This window comes from Anomaloglossus baeobatrachus, chromosome 12 (genome assembly GCF_048569485.1).
Source record: "Anomaloglossus baeobatrachus isolate aAnoBae1 chromosome 12, aAnoBae1.hap1, whole genome shotgun sequence".
NCBI classification, from domain to species: domain Eukaryota; kingdom Metazoa; phylum Chordata; class Amphibia; order Anura; family Aromobatidae; genus Anomaloglossus; species Anomaloglossus baeobatrachus.
The window spans coordinates 129079498-129094152 of NC_134364.1; the positions used below are offsets into that span (position 1 = coordinate 129079498).

At 55.1% G+C, this 14655-nt stretch overlaps 1 protein-coding gene across 4 annotated transcripts in view; it reads left to right on the top strand.

The window, feature by feature from the left end:
• The window catches only part of INTS3 (integrator complex subunit 3), an 80329-nt gene that overhangs the window by 48769 nt on the left and 16905 nt on the right, over positions 1-14655 (top strand). For all 4 annotated transcript variants that reach the window (XM_075330555.1, XM_075330552.1, XM_075330553.1 and 1 more), the window contains 6 exons: positions 9722-9835; positions 9949-10033; positions 10150-10216; positions 12035-12179; positions 13917-14046; positions 14551-14648. In XM_075330555.1, coding sequence (XP_075186670.1) covers positions 9722-9835; positions 9949-10033; positions 10150-10216; positions 12035-12179; positions 13917-14046; positions 14551-14648 — 639 coding nt within the window. The remainder of the gene's footprint in view (positions 1-9721; positions 9836-9948; positions 10034-10149; positions 10217-12034; positions 12180-13916; positions 14047-14550; positions 14649-14655) is intronic.

Here is a 14655-nt window from a genome sequence, read left to right on the forward strand (position 1 = left end):
CATGAATTGGGTCCCCCGGTCAGTGAGCATTTCCTGGGGAAAACCCACTCGGGAGAAAATCTCCAGCAATGCGGTGGCCACCTTGTCAGCCCGAATGGACGACAAGGCCACTGCTTCTGGGTACCGGGTGGCATAGTCCACTACCGTCAGTATGAAGCGTTTCCCGGAGCTGCTGGGGATGGCCAGCGGGCCGACCAGATCCACAGCCACCCTCCTGAAAGGCTCATCGATGATGGGCAGAGATACCAGTGGGGCTTTGGGGCGTGGCCCCGCCTTCCCCACTCTCTGACAGGTTTCACACGAACGGCAGTAGGCAGCCACATCGGCCCCCATTTTTGGCCAGTAGAAATGCTGGTTTAACCTGGCCTTGGTCTTAGCGATCCCTAGGTGTCCGGCCATCGGAATCTCATGTGCGATCCGCAACAACTCCGTCCGGAACGGATAGGGTACCACCAACTGTCGGTCCCTGGGCCACGCCTCCGGTGAACCCTGCTGGACCGTGGCCCGGTACAGCCGTCCTTGGTCCCAGACCACTCGCTCCGGGTCCGAGTCCGAGGGAGGCTGTGCCGCCTGCTCCTTAAGAGCTTTCAGGCTGTCGTCAGCTTCTAACGCTGCCTGAAACCCCTGACTAGATGTGGCCAGAATCGACGAGACTGTCACATCTTCAGTCAGTACCCCGGGACCTGTGTCCTGGCCTCCACCTGACTCGGCTGCCACTTGGTCAGAAGGGGAAGAGCTATCGGACCTCCGGGAGGCCCCTTGGCTTCCAGCACTCCCACTGCGGGTGACAGCGGCCACAGCCGCTGCGACCGTGGGTCGTGCCTGCTCCTCCTCCGTTCCTGACCAAGTCGCCGGTTCAGGCAGACCTACCTGGCTTCCTGACACCCCGGTTGTGGGGGAACCATGCACCGAGATCTTACCTGGGAGCACTTCCGCTCCTGGACCGGCCCCAATCTCACCTGCCTGTTCCCCTCCTGCAGCAACAGAACCCCGCTGTGAAATCTCTGGGGACCCCACATTTGCTGTGGTAGCCCCCACCCCACACACTGGTCCTCCCCCTGCAGCACCCTGCTCTCTGCTTATCCCTGCAGAGGGCAACAGATCCCAGCTCACAGGCTGGTTACTTGTAGAGGCATTGTCACACCTTTCTCTGACCCCCTCCCCTGTCACAGCTGCAGCTGAGTGTGTGTCTATGGTGTCTATGCAAGCAGAAATATCAGAGTTCACTCCCTCCTCCCTTACATCATTCATAGATAACACATTAACATTGTCCGGAGGCATGTCAGTACTGGCTGAAGGTTCAGCCCTTGGTTGGGGCCCAAACTGGGAGGTTATCTGCCCCAAATCTGTCCCAAGTAGCACGTTTGCAGGGATCCGATCAGTTACCCCCACCTCCCTCACCCCCCGCCCTGCGCCCCAGTCCACATAAATGTCAGCAACAGGCAGCGCCGGGTCAGTGCCTCCAATCCCGGAGACAGCGAGGGTTTTTCCAGGGATCAAGTCTTGGGGGGACACCATCTCAGGCCGCACCAGAGTCACCTCCGAGGCGCTGTCTCGCAGTCCTATGGTCACAGACCGGCCGACGGTGACAGGTTGGAAGCTGTCCAGGGACCTACCACCACCCCCACCCACACAATACACCTTGGGCGGCCCTTGGGACGGGGACGGAGCCGGGGCCTTGGGACGCTGAGGGCACATGGCCTTGAAGTGTCCAGGTAGGTTGCACTGGTGGCACCGTCTTGGTTCCGCCACGGGCCTGGAGAGGGGAGTTGAGGGGGACACCCCCTGCAGTCTAGGGGCAGGTGGGGCAGTCGCAGAATTCATCTTACCCCCTCTCCAGGTGCTGCTGGTGGCCGCTCTCCTGGCCTCAGGGGCCCGGTTGTTGGTGTAGTCATCGGCAAGGGCAGCTGTAGCCGTGGACCCCTTTGGCTTCTGGTCTCGGATGAACTGGCGGAGATCCTCAGGGCAGTTCCACAAGAGTTGCTCCGTGATGAACAAGTCCAGGATCTCCGGTCCGGTGGAAAGCTGCAGGCCTTGGGTCCAGTGGTCGGCAGCTCGGGCAAGTGCCCGCCTGTGGTCAGCCCAGGAGTCCTTTGGTCCCTTCTGTAGGCTCCGGAACTTCTTGCGGTAGGACTCTGGAGTGAGGTTGTACTGTTGGATCAGGGCCCGCTTGATGGTGTCGTAGCCCTGATCTGCCTCAGCAGGCAAGTCCCCAAGGATATCCAGGGCCTTACCCCTTAAACGGGGGGTCAGGTATTTGGCCCACTGGTCCTTGTCCAGATGGTGCTGCAAGCAAGTCCGTTCAAAAGCAGTCAGGAAAGAGTCCAAGTCTCCATCCTTCTCCAGCACTGGGAAGTCCTCAACACGGACCTTTGGAAGTTTGGTGTCTTGAAGGTCACGTGTGGCTGATGAGGGCCGGAGCTGAGCTAGATGCAGCTGGTAGTCACGGTCTGCCTGTCGCTCCGCAGCCTCACGCTCTGCCTGGCGCTCTTCACGCGCTGCTTGCCGCTCCGCAGCCACAGCATCACGCGCTGCCTGCCGCTCTGCCCTGCGCTCTGCCATGAGTATCTCGTAGGTATCCCGGTCTCCCGCCTGGAGAAGGGCCATAGCCATTTGGAGAAGGCTATCCGAGCCTCCCAGGCTCGGTGGAATGGCACGTGGTGATCTGCGGCCCGCTGCGGGGCCTGGTGCTTCACTGTCCCTTGCAGAGCGGAGGGCTGGCATCTGGCTCGTTGAGGACCCTTGGGTGAGCTGCTCCTCATCTTGTCCATAATTGCTAGGTTGTGCAATGTCCTCTGCAGAACGGTTTTCTGGCTGCTGCAGGCAGTCTTTAGTGTCTGGGAGTATGGGTCTCACACTCACACACACTATTATCTCGATCCCACCGCTTGCCACCAATATGTCACAAACCACCGGGGGGTCACTCAGAAATCCCCCGCGCTGGCTACCAGTACGTCACAATCGGGGGGTAACAAGTGGGGGTCACCCCTCCTTTATACCTCCCGACCGACAGACAGAGCACGTGACGCGCTCTCTAGCGCCCCTCTTATAGTCAGGCCAATTATGGAATTGCCCCACAATAAGCAAGGAGGCCGCTATACTACTTATGCCGATTATTGAAGGGTCCCCGGTGAGAGTAGGGGATATATTCCCCCGACCTCTGCGGGCGGAATATATAAAATCTCCCCGAATCTCACTGGCCTCCCCACAATAATCCTTGGCACAAACTCGCTGCCACCAACCGATTTACGGTAACTATTAGCCGAACACACAGACGTGGGATTCAAGATCGAGATAACAGAACAGCCCAAGATTAATTATATAATTTAATCAGCCTAAAGCACACTAGAAAATACAATATATACAATAGGGAATCTACAGAATATACATATGTCAGAGTACAGTTACAATCAAAGCATGGTTTACAAACAGGTATGCAAATTCAATCAGTTACCTTGTGCGTCTGGCCACAGGGGGGCGCTGTAGACCAGGTTTCCAGGAACTCCCACAGATGTTTCCTACACGTGACCCCCAGCGAAAGAACGCTGGAAAATGGCCGAAGTAGGGTTATCAACCTGGGCAGATCCAGGTCCCCTCCTACCTTAGTGACCTCACAGGGAAGCACTGCCACTCCCCCTGCATGGATCAGAATTATCCAGCAAAGGGGATATTGGCCATAACTTTGCCTGGGAGCGTCGTAGGCAGACGCCAATGCTCTCATTGTGACAGTTATGAATTTAGCTACAGAACGAGGGGACTCATGACCTGTCTGCCAGTTCCCCATTGGCTGATATCACGCCTGGGGCATTTCCCAATGTCCTGCTCCCATAAAAAAGGGTGTGCCGGCATCGTCTGCATGCGGAGACACCATTTTTATGGTTGCCATATTTATCGGAAATATGGCTTGCGAGATATGAACCATTTTTTACTGGAGTCGTTCTGTCTGGCTATTTCCATAGCCTTGCTAACTAGCTAGCAGCCCTACTACAGGGTGACGGCAGGGAGTCATCCTGTGTCCATTGTTCCCACACCACCTCATCTCCATATCACAGGACATGGCCATGGAGGTGTAAGTGGAACACTGAGAACAAGAAGGGAGGGGGCACTGCCAGGGAGTGATGAGAGCGATCATGACTGGAGTCATAATTCATCTTCATATCCCGGGATTTGCCTCACAGCAGGCTCTCCCGCTTTTGCGACACCTGGCTGCCACGGGTAAAAGACCGCTGGGTGAGAGACATTCTGTCTCACGGTTACAAGATAGAGTTCACCTCTCGTCCCCCGACTCGATTCTTCAGGTCATCCCCGCCTCCCGAGCGAGCCGAGGCTCTTCTGCAGGCGCTGGGCACTCTGAAGGCAGAAGGAGTGGTGGTCCCTGTTCCTCTTCAGCAACAGGGTCACGGTTTTTACTCCAACCTGTTTGTGGTCCCAAAGAAGGACGGGTCTTTCCGTCCTGTCCTGGACCTGAAACTGCTCAACAAACACGTAAAGACCAGGCGGTTCCGGATGGAATCCCTCCGCTCCGTCATCGCCTCAATGTCCCAAGGAGATTTCCTTGCATCGATCGATATCAAAGATGCTTATCTCCACGTACCGATTGCTCCAGAGCACCAGCGCTTCTTGCGCTTCGCCATAGGAGACAAACACCTGCAGTTCGTGGCACTGCCGTTCGGCCTGGCAACAGCCCCACGGGTTTTCACCAAGGTTATGGCTACTGTAGTAGCGGTCCTCCACTCTCAGGGTCACTCGGTGATCCCTTACTTGGACGATCTCCTGATCAAGGCACCCTCTCAAGAGGCATGCCAACACAGCCTCGACGCTACTCTGGAGACTCTCCAGAGTTTCGGGTGGATCATCAATTTTCCAAAGTCGAATCTGACACCGGCCCAATCGCTGACATATCTTGGCATGTAGTTTCATACCCTCTCAGCGATAGTGAAGCTTCCGCTGATCAAGCAGCGGTCGCTACAGAAGGGGGTACAATCTCTCCTTCAAGGTCAGGCACACCCCTTGAGGCGCCTCATGCACTTCCTGGGGAAGATGGTGGCAGCAATGGAGGCAGTCCCTTTCGCGCAGTTTCACCTGCGTCCTCTTCAATGGGACATCCTTCGCAAATGGGACAGGAAGCCGACGTCCCTCGACAGGAACGTCTCTCTCTCAGGCGACCAAAGCTTCCCTTCGGTGGTGGCTTCTTCCCACTTCATTATCGAAGGGGAAATCCTTCCTACCCCCATCCTGGGAGGTGGTCACGACGGACGCGAGTCTGTCAGGGTGGGGAGCGGTTTTTCTCCACCACAGGGCTCAGGGTACGTGGACCCGGCAAGAGTCCTCACTTCAGATCAATGTTCTGGAAATACGGGCAGTGTACCTTGCCCTGAAAGCGTTCCAGCAGTGGCTGGAAGGCAAGCAGATCCGAATTCAGTCGGACAATTCCACAGCGGTGGCATACATCAACCACCAAGGCGGCACACGCAGTCGGCAAGCCTTCCAGGAAGTCCGGCGGATCTTGATGTGGGTGGAAGCCACGGCCTCCACCATCTCTGCAGTTCACATCCCGGGCGTGGAAAACTGGGAAGCAGATTATCTCAGTCGCCAGGGCATGGACGCAGGGGAATGGTCCCTTCACCCGGACGTGTTTCAGGAGATCTGTTGCCGCTGGGGGGTGCCGGACGTCGACCTCATGGCGTCCCGGCACAACAACAAGGTACCGACGTTCATGGCACGGTCTCAAGATCCCAGAGCTATGGCGGCAGACGCCTTAGTTCAGGATTGGTCGCAGTTTCAGCTCCCTTATGTGTTTCCTCCGCTGGCACTGTTGCCCAGAGTGTTACGCAAGATCAGGGCCGACTGCCGCCGCGTCATCCTCGTCGCTCCAGACTGGCCGAGGAGGTCGTGGTACCCGGATCTGTGGCATCTCACGGTCGGCCAACCGTGGGCACTACCAGACCGACCAGACTTGCTGTCTCAAGGGCCGTTTTTCCATCTGAATTCTGCGGCCCTCAACCTGACTGTGTGGCCATTGAGTCCTGGATCCTAGCGTCTTCAGGATTATCTCAAGAGGTCATTGCCACTATGAGACAGGCTAGGAAACCAACGTCCGCCAAGATCTACCACAGGACGTGGAAAATTTTCCTGTCATGGTGCTCTGCTCAGGGTTTTTCTCCCTGGCCTTTTGCCTTGCCCACTTTTCTGTCCTTCCTTCAATCTGGACTGGAAAAGGGTTTGTCGCTCGGCTCCCTTAAGGGACAAGTCTCAGCGTTCTCTGTGTTTTTCCAGAAGCGCCTAGCCAGACTTCCACAGGTACGCACGTTCCTGCAGGGGGTTTGTCACATCGTTCCTCCTTACAAGCGGCCGTTAGAACCCTGGGATCTGAACAGGGTGCTGATGGCTCTTCAGAAACCACCATTCGAGCCAATGAGGGATATTTCTCTCTCACGCCTTTCGCAGAAAGTGGTTTTCCTAGTAGCAGTCACCTCTCTTCGGAGAGTGTCTGAGCTAGCAGCGTTGTCGTGCAAAGCCCCTTTCCTGGTGTTTCACCAGGACAAGGTGGTTTTGCGTCCGGTTCCGGAATTTCTCCCCAAGGTGGTATCCCCCTTTCATCTCAATCAGGATATCTCCTTACCCTCTTTTTGCCCTCATCCAATTCACCAATGTGAAAAGGATTTGCACTTGTTAGATCTGGTGAGAGCACTCAGACTCTACATTTCTCGTACGGCGCCCCTGCGCCGCTCGGATGCACTCTTTGTCCTTGTCGCTGGCCAGCGTAAAGGGTCACAGGCTTCCAAATCAACCCTGGCTCGATGGATCAAGGAGCCAATTCTCGAAGCTTACCGTTCCGCTGGGCTTCCGGTTCCCTCAGGGCTGAAGGCCCATTCTACCAGAGCCGTGGGCGCGTCCTGGGCTTTGAGGCACCAGGCTACGGCTCAGCAGGTGTGTCAGGCGGCTACCTGGTCGAGCCTGCACACTTTCACGAAACACTATCAGGTGCATACCTATGCTTCGGCGGATGCCAGCCTAGGTAGACGAGTCCTTCAGGCGGCGGTTGCCCACCTGTAGGAAGGGGCCGTTTTACGGCTCTATTACGAGGTATTAATTTACCCACCCAGGGACTGCTTTTGGACGTCCCACTTGTCTGGGTCTCCCAATGGAGCGACAAAGAAGAAGGGAATTTTGTTTACTTATCGTAAATTCCTTTTCTTCTAGCTCCAATTGGGAGACCCAGCACCCGCCCCTGTTTTTTTGTGTACACATGTTGTTCATGTTGAATGGTTTCAGTTCTCCGATATTCCTTCGGATTGAATTTTACTTTAAACCAGTTTATAATTTTTTTCCTCCTTCTTGCTTTTGCACCAAAACTGAGGAGCCCGTGGGAGCACGGGGGGTGTATAGGCAGAAGGGGAGGGGCTTTACACTTTTAGTGTAATACTTTGTGCGGCCTCCGGAGGCATAGCCTATACACCCACTTGTCACACTTGTCTGGGTCTCCCAATTGGAGCTAGAAGAAAAGGAATTTACGGTAAGTAAACAAAATTCCCTTCTTTTGCCTTCTGTCCTCTTCACCTTGTTCCTTTTTTGCCTTCTGTCCTCTTCACCTTGTTCCTTTTTTGCCTTCTGTCCTCTTCACCTTGTTCCTTTTTTGCCTTCTGTCCTCTTCACCTTGTTCCTTTTTTGCCTTTTGCTGTCACTCCTACTTGCATTCTTTTCTATTTTTCCGTCTTTATCGTTAACTTTTCTTTTTTTGCTTTTATCTTTTTTTTTTGTGACTTTCTGCCCTCTTCTTTCTTTTCTTTGCCTTCTGTCCGCTTCGCCGCCTTCATTTTTGCCTTCTGTCCTCTTCACTTTCTTTTCTATTTTTACCTTTTGTCCTCTTCACCTTTTTCCCTTTCTTCTTTTGCTGTTACTCCTCCTTGCTTTCTTTTCTATTTTCTGTCTTTTCTTTTTTTGCTTTTTATCTTTTTTTTTTTTTGTGCCTTTTTGCCCTCTTTTCTTTCCTGGCTGCGGTTTTCTCTCGCTTTCGCTCTCGTTTTTTCTTCTTGGCTTTGCTTCTCTCTTGCCTTCCCGCGTCTCCCGGATCTCTCTCGTTTTCTCTTTTCTCGGCTTTGCTTCTCTCGCCTTCCCTCTTCCCGTGTCTCCCGGATGTCTCTCATTAGTTCTTCTTCTTTTCTCGGCTTTGCTTCTCTCTTGCCTTCCCTCTTCCCGCGTCTCCCGGATATCTCTCGTTCTTCTCGGCTTTGCTTCTCTCTTGCTTTCCCTCCTCCGGCGTCTCCCGGATCTCTCTCGTTTTTTCTTCTTCTCGGCTTTGCTTCTCTTTTGCTTTCCCTCCTCCGGCGTCTCCCAGATCTCTCTCGTTTTTTCTTCTTCTCGGCTTTGCTTCTCTCTTGCCTTCCCTCTTCCCGCGTCTCCCGGATCTCTCTCGTTAGTTCTTCTTCTTTTCTCTGCTTTGCTTCTCTCTTGCTTTCCCTCCTCCGGCGTCTCCCGGATCTCTCTCGTTAGTTCTTCTTCTTTTCTCGGCTTTGCTTCTCTTTTTTTTTTGCTTTCCCTCCTCCGGCGTCTCCCGAATCTCTCTCGTTTTTTCTTCTTCTCCGGCTTTGCTTCTCTCTTGCTTTCCCTCCTCCGGCGTCTCCCGGATCTCTTTTTTTCTTCTTCTCCGGCTTTGCTTCTCTCTTGCCTTCCCTCTTCCCGCATCTCCCGGATCTCTCTCGTTAGTTCTTCTTTTCTCGGCTTTGCTTCTCTTGCCTTCCCTCTTCCCGCGTCTCCCGGATCTCTCTCGTTCTTCTCGGCTTTGCTTCTCTTTTGCTTTCCCTCCTCCGGCGTCTCCCGGATCTCTCTCCTTCTTCTCGGCTTTGCTTCTCTCTTGCTTTCCCTCCTCCGGCGTCTCCCGGATCTCGTTCTTCTCGGCTTTGCTTCTCTTTTGCCTTCCCTCCTCCGGCGTCTCCCGGATCTCTCTCGTTCTTCTCGGCTTTGCTTCTCTCTTGCCTTCCCTCCTCCGGCGTCTCCCGGATCTCTCTCGTTCTTCTTCCTCTCCGGCTTTGCTTCTCTCTTGCTTTCCCTCTCTCTTCCCGCATCTCCCGGATATCTCTCGTTAGTTCTTCTTCCTGACGTGGCTTTTGATCCGTGTCTCGGGCTGTGCTGCAGGATGCTCGGCTCCGGATAATTAGATCTGCCGCTTTGATGCCGACTTGACACTGAGCTCGGCCTGGAGGTGTCAGCGACTGCACCTGCGTCTGAGCCCCCCACGTGCTAACCCTTTCAGCGCCAGGCATTGTGGAGACATGGCGCCCCCGCCTCGTCTTTTCTCCGCTTGGATTTTCTGTCATCTTTTATTTATGTGACGTGGAGCATCTCGCGCTGGGGTCATTAGCGCGGCGCCTCGCTCTCAGGCGCGGGTACATCCACACGGAGGCTTCTTTGTACCTGAAAATACATCCGATCCCCACTGGGAAACGTTATGGTAATGGAGGAGTTGTGACAGAATCGTAGATGATGGCGGAAGCTGAATCTGCAACGAAAAAAGGAATTTTATTCTGAAAACTCTAAAGGGTTTTGCGTGATGGCAGTGGCTGGAAATCTACGTCCTCGCTGCAGGGGGACGCCGGGATTGAGAGTCATGACAGGGCACATGATACACAAGTGGGGGTCCATAAAATGATAGTATTGTACCCCATAGTCTGTCTTACACATCGCCCTGGATGATTTAACCCTTCCCTCCCTCTCTCTGCAGAGTTACCGCGACCTGGCACTCGTCAGCCGCGACGGCATGAACATCGTACTCAACAAAATCAACCAGCTGCTAATGGAGAAGTACCTGAAGCTGCAGGACACGTGTCGGACGCAGGTAGGGGGATCCGATGTGAATGGAGACGGGGCTTCCTGCAGGTGATGGTAACATTCTGCACACTGCCACGTCAGCACAACATCGTACGTGGCCTCAATGACGTCTCCTTTCAGCTGGTGTGGCTGGTGCGAGAGCTGGTGAAGAGTGGTGTCCTGGGAGCGGACGGGGTCTGCATGACCTTCATGAAGCAGATCGCGGGTGAGTGCACGGCCGGGAGGGTGGGTGCGATACCGGGCATGTCATGGTGGCAGGAAGGTGGGGGATGATAACGTCTTCTTTGTCTCCTGGCATCCATCACTGTGTGCACAACCCAGGGGGTGACGTATCTGCTAAGAATATCTGGCTGGCGGAGAACGTCCTGGATATTCTGATGGATCAGAGGTGAGTGCTCCCAAGGGTCTCGCCCCAGCGCTGGTGGCTTTACGTTGCCTATACAGGGTTGTCTACCATTTTCTACAGGACCTGCTTTACTGTGTGGGCGACTTTCCCTCACTGCCAGGTTGTCCACACCCCCCCCCCCCCCCCCACTCCCGTCCTACTGGGAAGCTCTGTGGTCATCGTCTGTCCCCGTGGGGACTAATAGTCAGCGTTAGCTCAGAATGTTTAGCTATTTTCAGGCTTCCAAGGAAGAAATGTAAAATGTCTGACTTATAAATAGGACGTGAGCCGCCAGCCGTGAATCCTGCGCTAATTGCTCTATATTGAGAAAGTCAGACATTCCTCAGATTTTTTTTTTTTGTATTCCCTCACTCACTCCTGCTTTCTGCTGCTTCCTTTAGACTTGTATGCAGCCAGTGAGAGCGGGGGAGACATTATATGTAAAAGCGCAGGTGGGTTTTCAGTAGAAACGTGTTTCACCCTGCACGAGGCTCATCAGCGCAGGACAAGACAGAAATGAAAAGTCAGAGAAGACTCGCTGAGTCACTCACTGAGTCTTCTATAGAAATTCTGTTTCTCTCTTTTTGAAGCTCATCAGTGCAGGACGAGACATCAGTCTGTAGAGTTAGAGGGCACCTATACCTAATCACAGATGTGGAGTGGCCGTGGGGGAGCAGAGATGGACGTACTTACATTTTTTTCTGTTCCGGCGAGGCTTTTATACTGACATGATTTATTGCTTTCACATGGATCCTCATGGACGAACGTGTTGACACCTCTGAAATTGTCCCAGAAAATAAAGTATTTCTCTCAGATTATTATTACAATTATATATTTGTTTGTATTGGACAACACGCAAAAACAGAAAAAAAGGCAAATTGGTCATGATTTGAAACAGAACTTCAATAATTGTTGGGACCTTTCCAAAATTGTTGGTAAATAACTTTGTCAAGCGTGTGATGCTCGTTCAGACTCCCCTGTGGCAATAACGGGAGTGGGTAATATGAAAATCACACCTGAAAGCAGATAAAAAGGGGAGAAGTTGACTCCACCTGTGCATTGTGTGTCTGTGTGTGCGCCACACTAAGCATGGAGAACAGAAGGAGGGGAAGAGGAGAGTCTAAGGGCTTGACAAACAATACTGTTGAAAAATGTCAACAATCTCAAGTTTGCAGAGCTCTTGATGTTCCTTTTTCCACGGTGCACAACAAAATCAGAAGTGTACAACTCATGGCATTGTGGCTAAGTTTGCATTTTTTTCTGTTTTTGTTTTGTTTTTTTGTTTTGTTGTGTTCCAATACACACAAAGGAAATAAACGTGTTAAGGCTATGTGCGCACGTTGCGTAAATACATGCAGTTACGCTGCGCTTTGTAGCACAGCGTAACTGCATGCGTCCTGCGTCCCCTGCACAGTCTATGGAGATTGTGCAGGGGCCGTGCGCACGTGGCGTCTAAGAGCGCAGCGCTTCGGCTGCTGCCCGAAGCGCTGCGTTCTAAGAAGTGACATGTCACTTCTTCCGTGCGCTTTGCCGGCAGCCCCCGCTCTGTCTATGGCAGGAGCTGCAGGCAGAGCGCATGGAATCGGCTTTTTTTTTTTTTTTTCTCTACGGACATTTTCTGCAGCGATTTGAAGCGCACGTGTGCTCTTCAGATCGCTGCAGAAATTTCTGCAGGGCTAGTACGCAACGTGCGCACATAGCCTAACACAACCTGTGTAATTGCAATACTATTCTGGGAGAAATACTTCATTTTCTGGAATAATTTCAAGGGTGCCAGCACTTTGGGCCATGACTGTACTCAACACGTCTCTTGTCTTTCAGGGAGTGGGTGATGAAGAGCAGCCTCCTCATTGCCATGTCTGTGTATACTTACCTACGGCTGATAGTCGACCACCATGGTACCCCCCAGCTCCTGGCACTGCGACAGAAGGAGGTGGACTTCTGCACCATGCTGCTAAGAGAACGGGTAACATGTCCCACGCTGCCCCTGAGTTGACCTGCAGTGGTCGTCATCTCAGTACATAGTCTGTTGGAAACGGCCATTTTTAGGCCCAAACAGCCCCTGTCGGCATGTTCACTCACCTTTCCCAGAGACAAACGCTTCTAGAAGCTGTGGTGGCAATGACCTATGGTGGTCTGTATGGGAATACACTGATAGTCACCAGCCGTACATCACCTGCTGTGTACTCAGCTATATGTCACTGAATAACGATCACTGTGTCCTCTGTCATCCTTATCACTCTCATGCTCTCGGGCCGCCTTCCCCTTCCCCTTCCCCCTCCTTTGGCGCTCTCGGGCTGCCTTGCCCCCTTCCCTCCTCCCCTCTTCTGGCTCTCTCGGGCCGCCTTGCCTCTCCCCCCCTCCCCTCCTCTGGCGCTCTCCGTCCGTCTTGCCCCTTCCCCCTTCTTCCTTCCTCTGGTGCTCTTGGGCCGCCTTGCCCCTTCTCCCCTCCTCTGGCGCACTTGGGCCGCCTTGCTCCTTTACCCCCCTCCCCTCCTCTGGCGCTCTCCAGCCGCCTTGCCCCCTCCCCCCCTCCCTCTGGCACTCTCGGGCCGCCTTGCCCCTTCCCCCGCCTCCCTCTGGCACTCTCGGGCCGCCTTGCCCCCTCCCCCCCCTCCCTCTGGCACTCTCGGGCCGCCTTGCCCCTTCCCCCGACTCCCTCTGGCACTCTCGGGCCGCCTTGCCCCCTTCCCCCCTTTTTCTGGCGCTCTCGGGTCGCCTTGCCCCCTCCCTCCCTCCCTCCCTCTGGTGCTCTCGGGTCGCCTTGCCCCCTCCCTCCCTCCCTCTGGCGCTCTCAGGTCGCCTTGCCCCCTTCCTCCCTCCCTCCCTCCCTCTGGCGCTCTCGGGTCGCTTTGCCCCCTTCCTCCCTCCCTCCCTCCCTCCCTCCCTCCCTCCCTCTGGTGCTCTCGGGTCGCCTTGCCCCCTCCCTCCCTCTGGCGCTCTCAGGTCGCCTTGGCCCCTTCCTCCCTCCCTCCCTCCCTCCCTCTGGCGCTCTCGGGTCGCCTTGGCCCCTTCCTCCCTCCCTCTGGCGCACTCGGGTCGCCTTGGCCCCTTCCTCCCTCCCTCTGGCGCTCTCGGGTCGCCTTGGCCCCTTCCTCCCTCCCTCTGGCGCTCTCGGGTCGCCTTGGCCCCTTCCTCCCTCCCTCTGGCGCTCTCGGGTCGCCTTGCCCCCTTCCCCCCCTCTCCCTCTGGCGCTCTCGGGTCGCCTTGCCCCCTTCCCCCCTGTCCCTCTGGCGCTCTCGGGTCGCCTTGCCCCCTTCCCCCCTCTCCCTCTGGCGCTCTCGTGTCGCCTTGCCCCCTTCCCCCCCCTCTCCCTCTGGCGCTCTCGTGTCGCCTTGCCCCCTTCCCCCCCCTCTCCCTCTGGCGCTCTCGTGTCGCCTTGCCCCCTTCCCCCCTCTCCCTCTGGCGCTCTCGTGTCGCCTTGCCCCCTTCCCCCCTCTCCCTCTGGCGCTCTCTGGTCGCCTTGCCCCCTTCCCCCCTCTCCCTCTGGCGCTCTCTGGTCGCCTTGCCCCCTTCCTCCCTCCCTCTGGCGCTCTCGGGCCTCCCATTTGCACGGTCACTGAGCAGATTATGTAACAGTGTCTCTGGCATAACGCAGTGTTATGATTGCTGCTCTGCAGCAGTATATAGTGACTGGCTTGGTCACAGTTATGGCGTGTGCTCCTCGTCCTTCTCACCTTTTTCCTTTTTGTTTTCTGCGCAGTTCATGGACTGCTTTATGATTGGCAGAGACCTGGTGCGGCTGCTGCAGAACGTCGCGCGCCTTCCGGAGTTTGATTCGTTATGGAAGGATATGCTGCACAACCCGCAGGCGCTGAACCCCCAGTTCACAGGTACGTCCCCCCTCAGTAATAGGTGCAGGATCGCGGCCTGGTGCGCCTGGTTTTTGTGCTGCTGATCTCCCCGCTGTGGAGACGGTGGGGGTGCGGATGATGGCGCGCTCCCCCATCCTTCAGACAGAGCTTAATTAGCTCCCCACGCTCCTCCACATCTATTTATATCTGCGCTTCTCGCCTCAGCGACCACCTCTCTGCCCACTGATTGTCCGCAGCAGCGCGCCCTCCCCCTTCTCTGTGAGCCTTTGGTCTGTGAGGTGCTGCAGGATAATGAGGAGTACTACTAGCCCCATCAGATGGGTGGCAGCACTGCAGCTGGGGGGCTGTGTGACAGCCAGTATGGCCGCCATCACCCAGCTCTCCCAGAATCCACAAAGGGTAATCTGCTGCTGCCGCGAGTCGTTTCCGGATGAGATGAGCGGTGGCGGCTGGTGCCCTGCCGCTTCTCACTTTCTGTGCGGCCCTCATCTCTTACCATGTCTCCTTTTCTCCGTCCTCCAGGAATCCTACAGCTTCTACAGTCTCGCACTTCCCGGAAATTCCTAGCATGTCGTCTGACGCCCGATATGGAGACCAAGCTGCTGTTCATGACTTCCCGGGTACAAC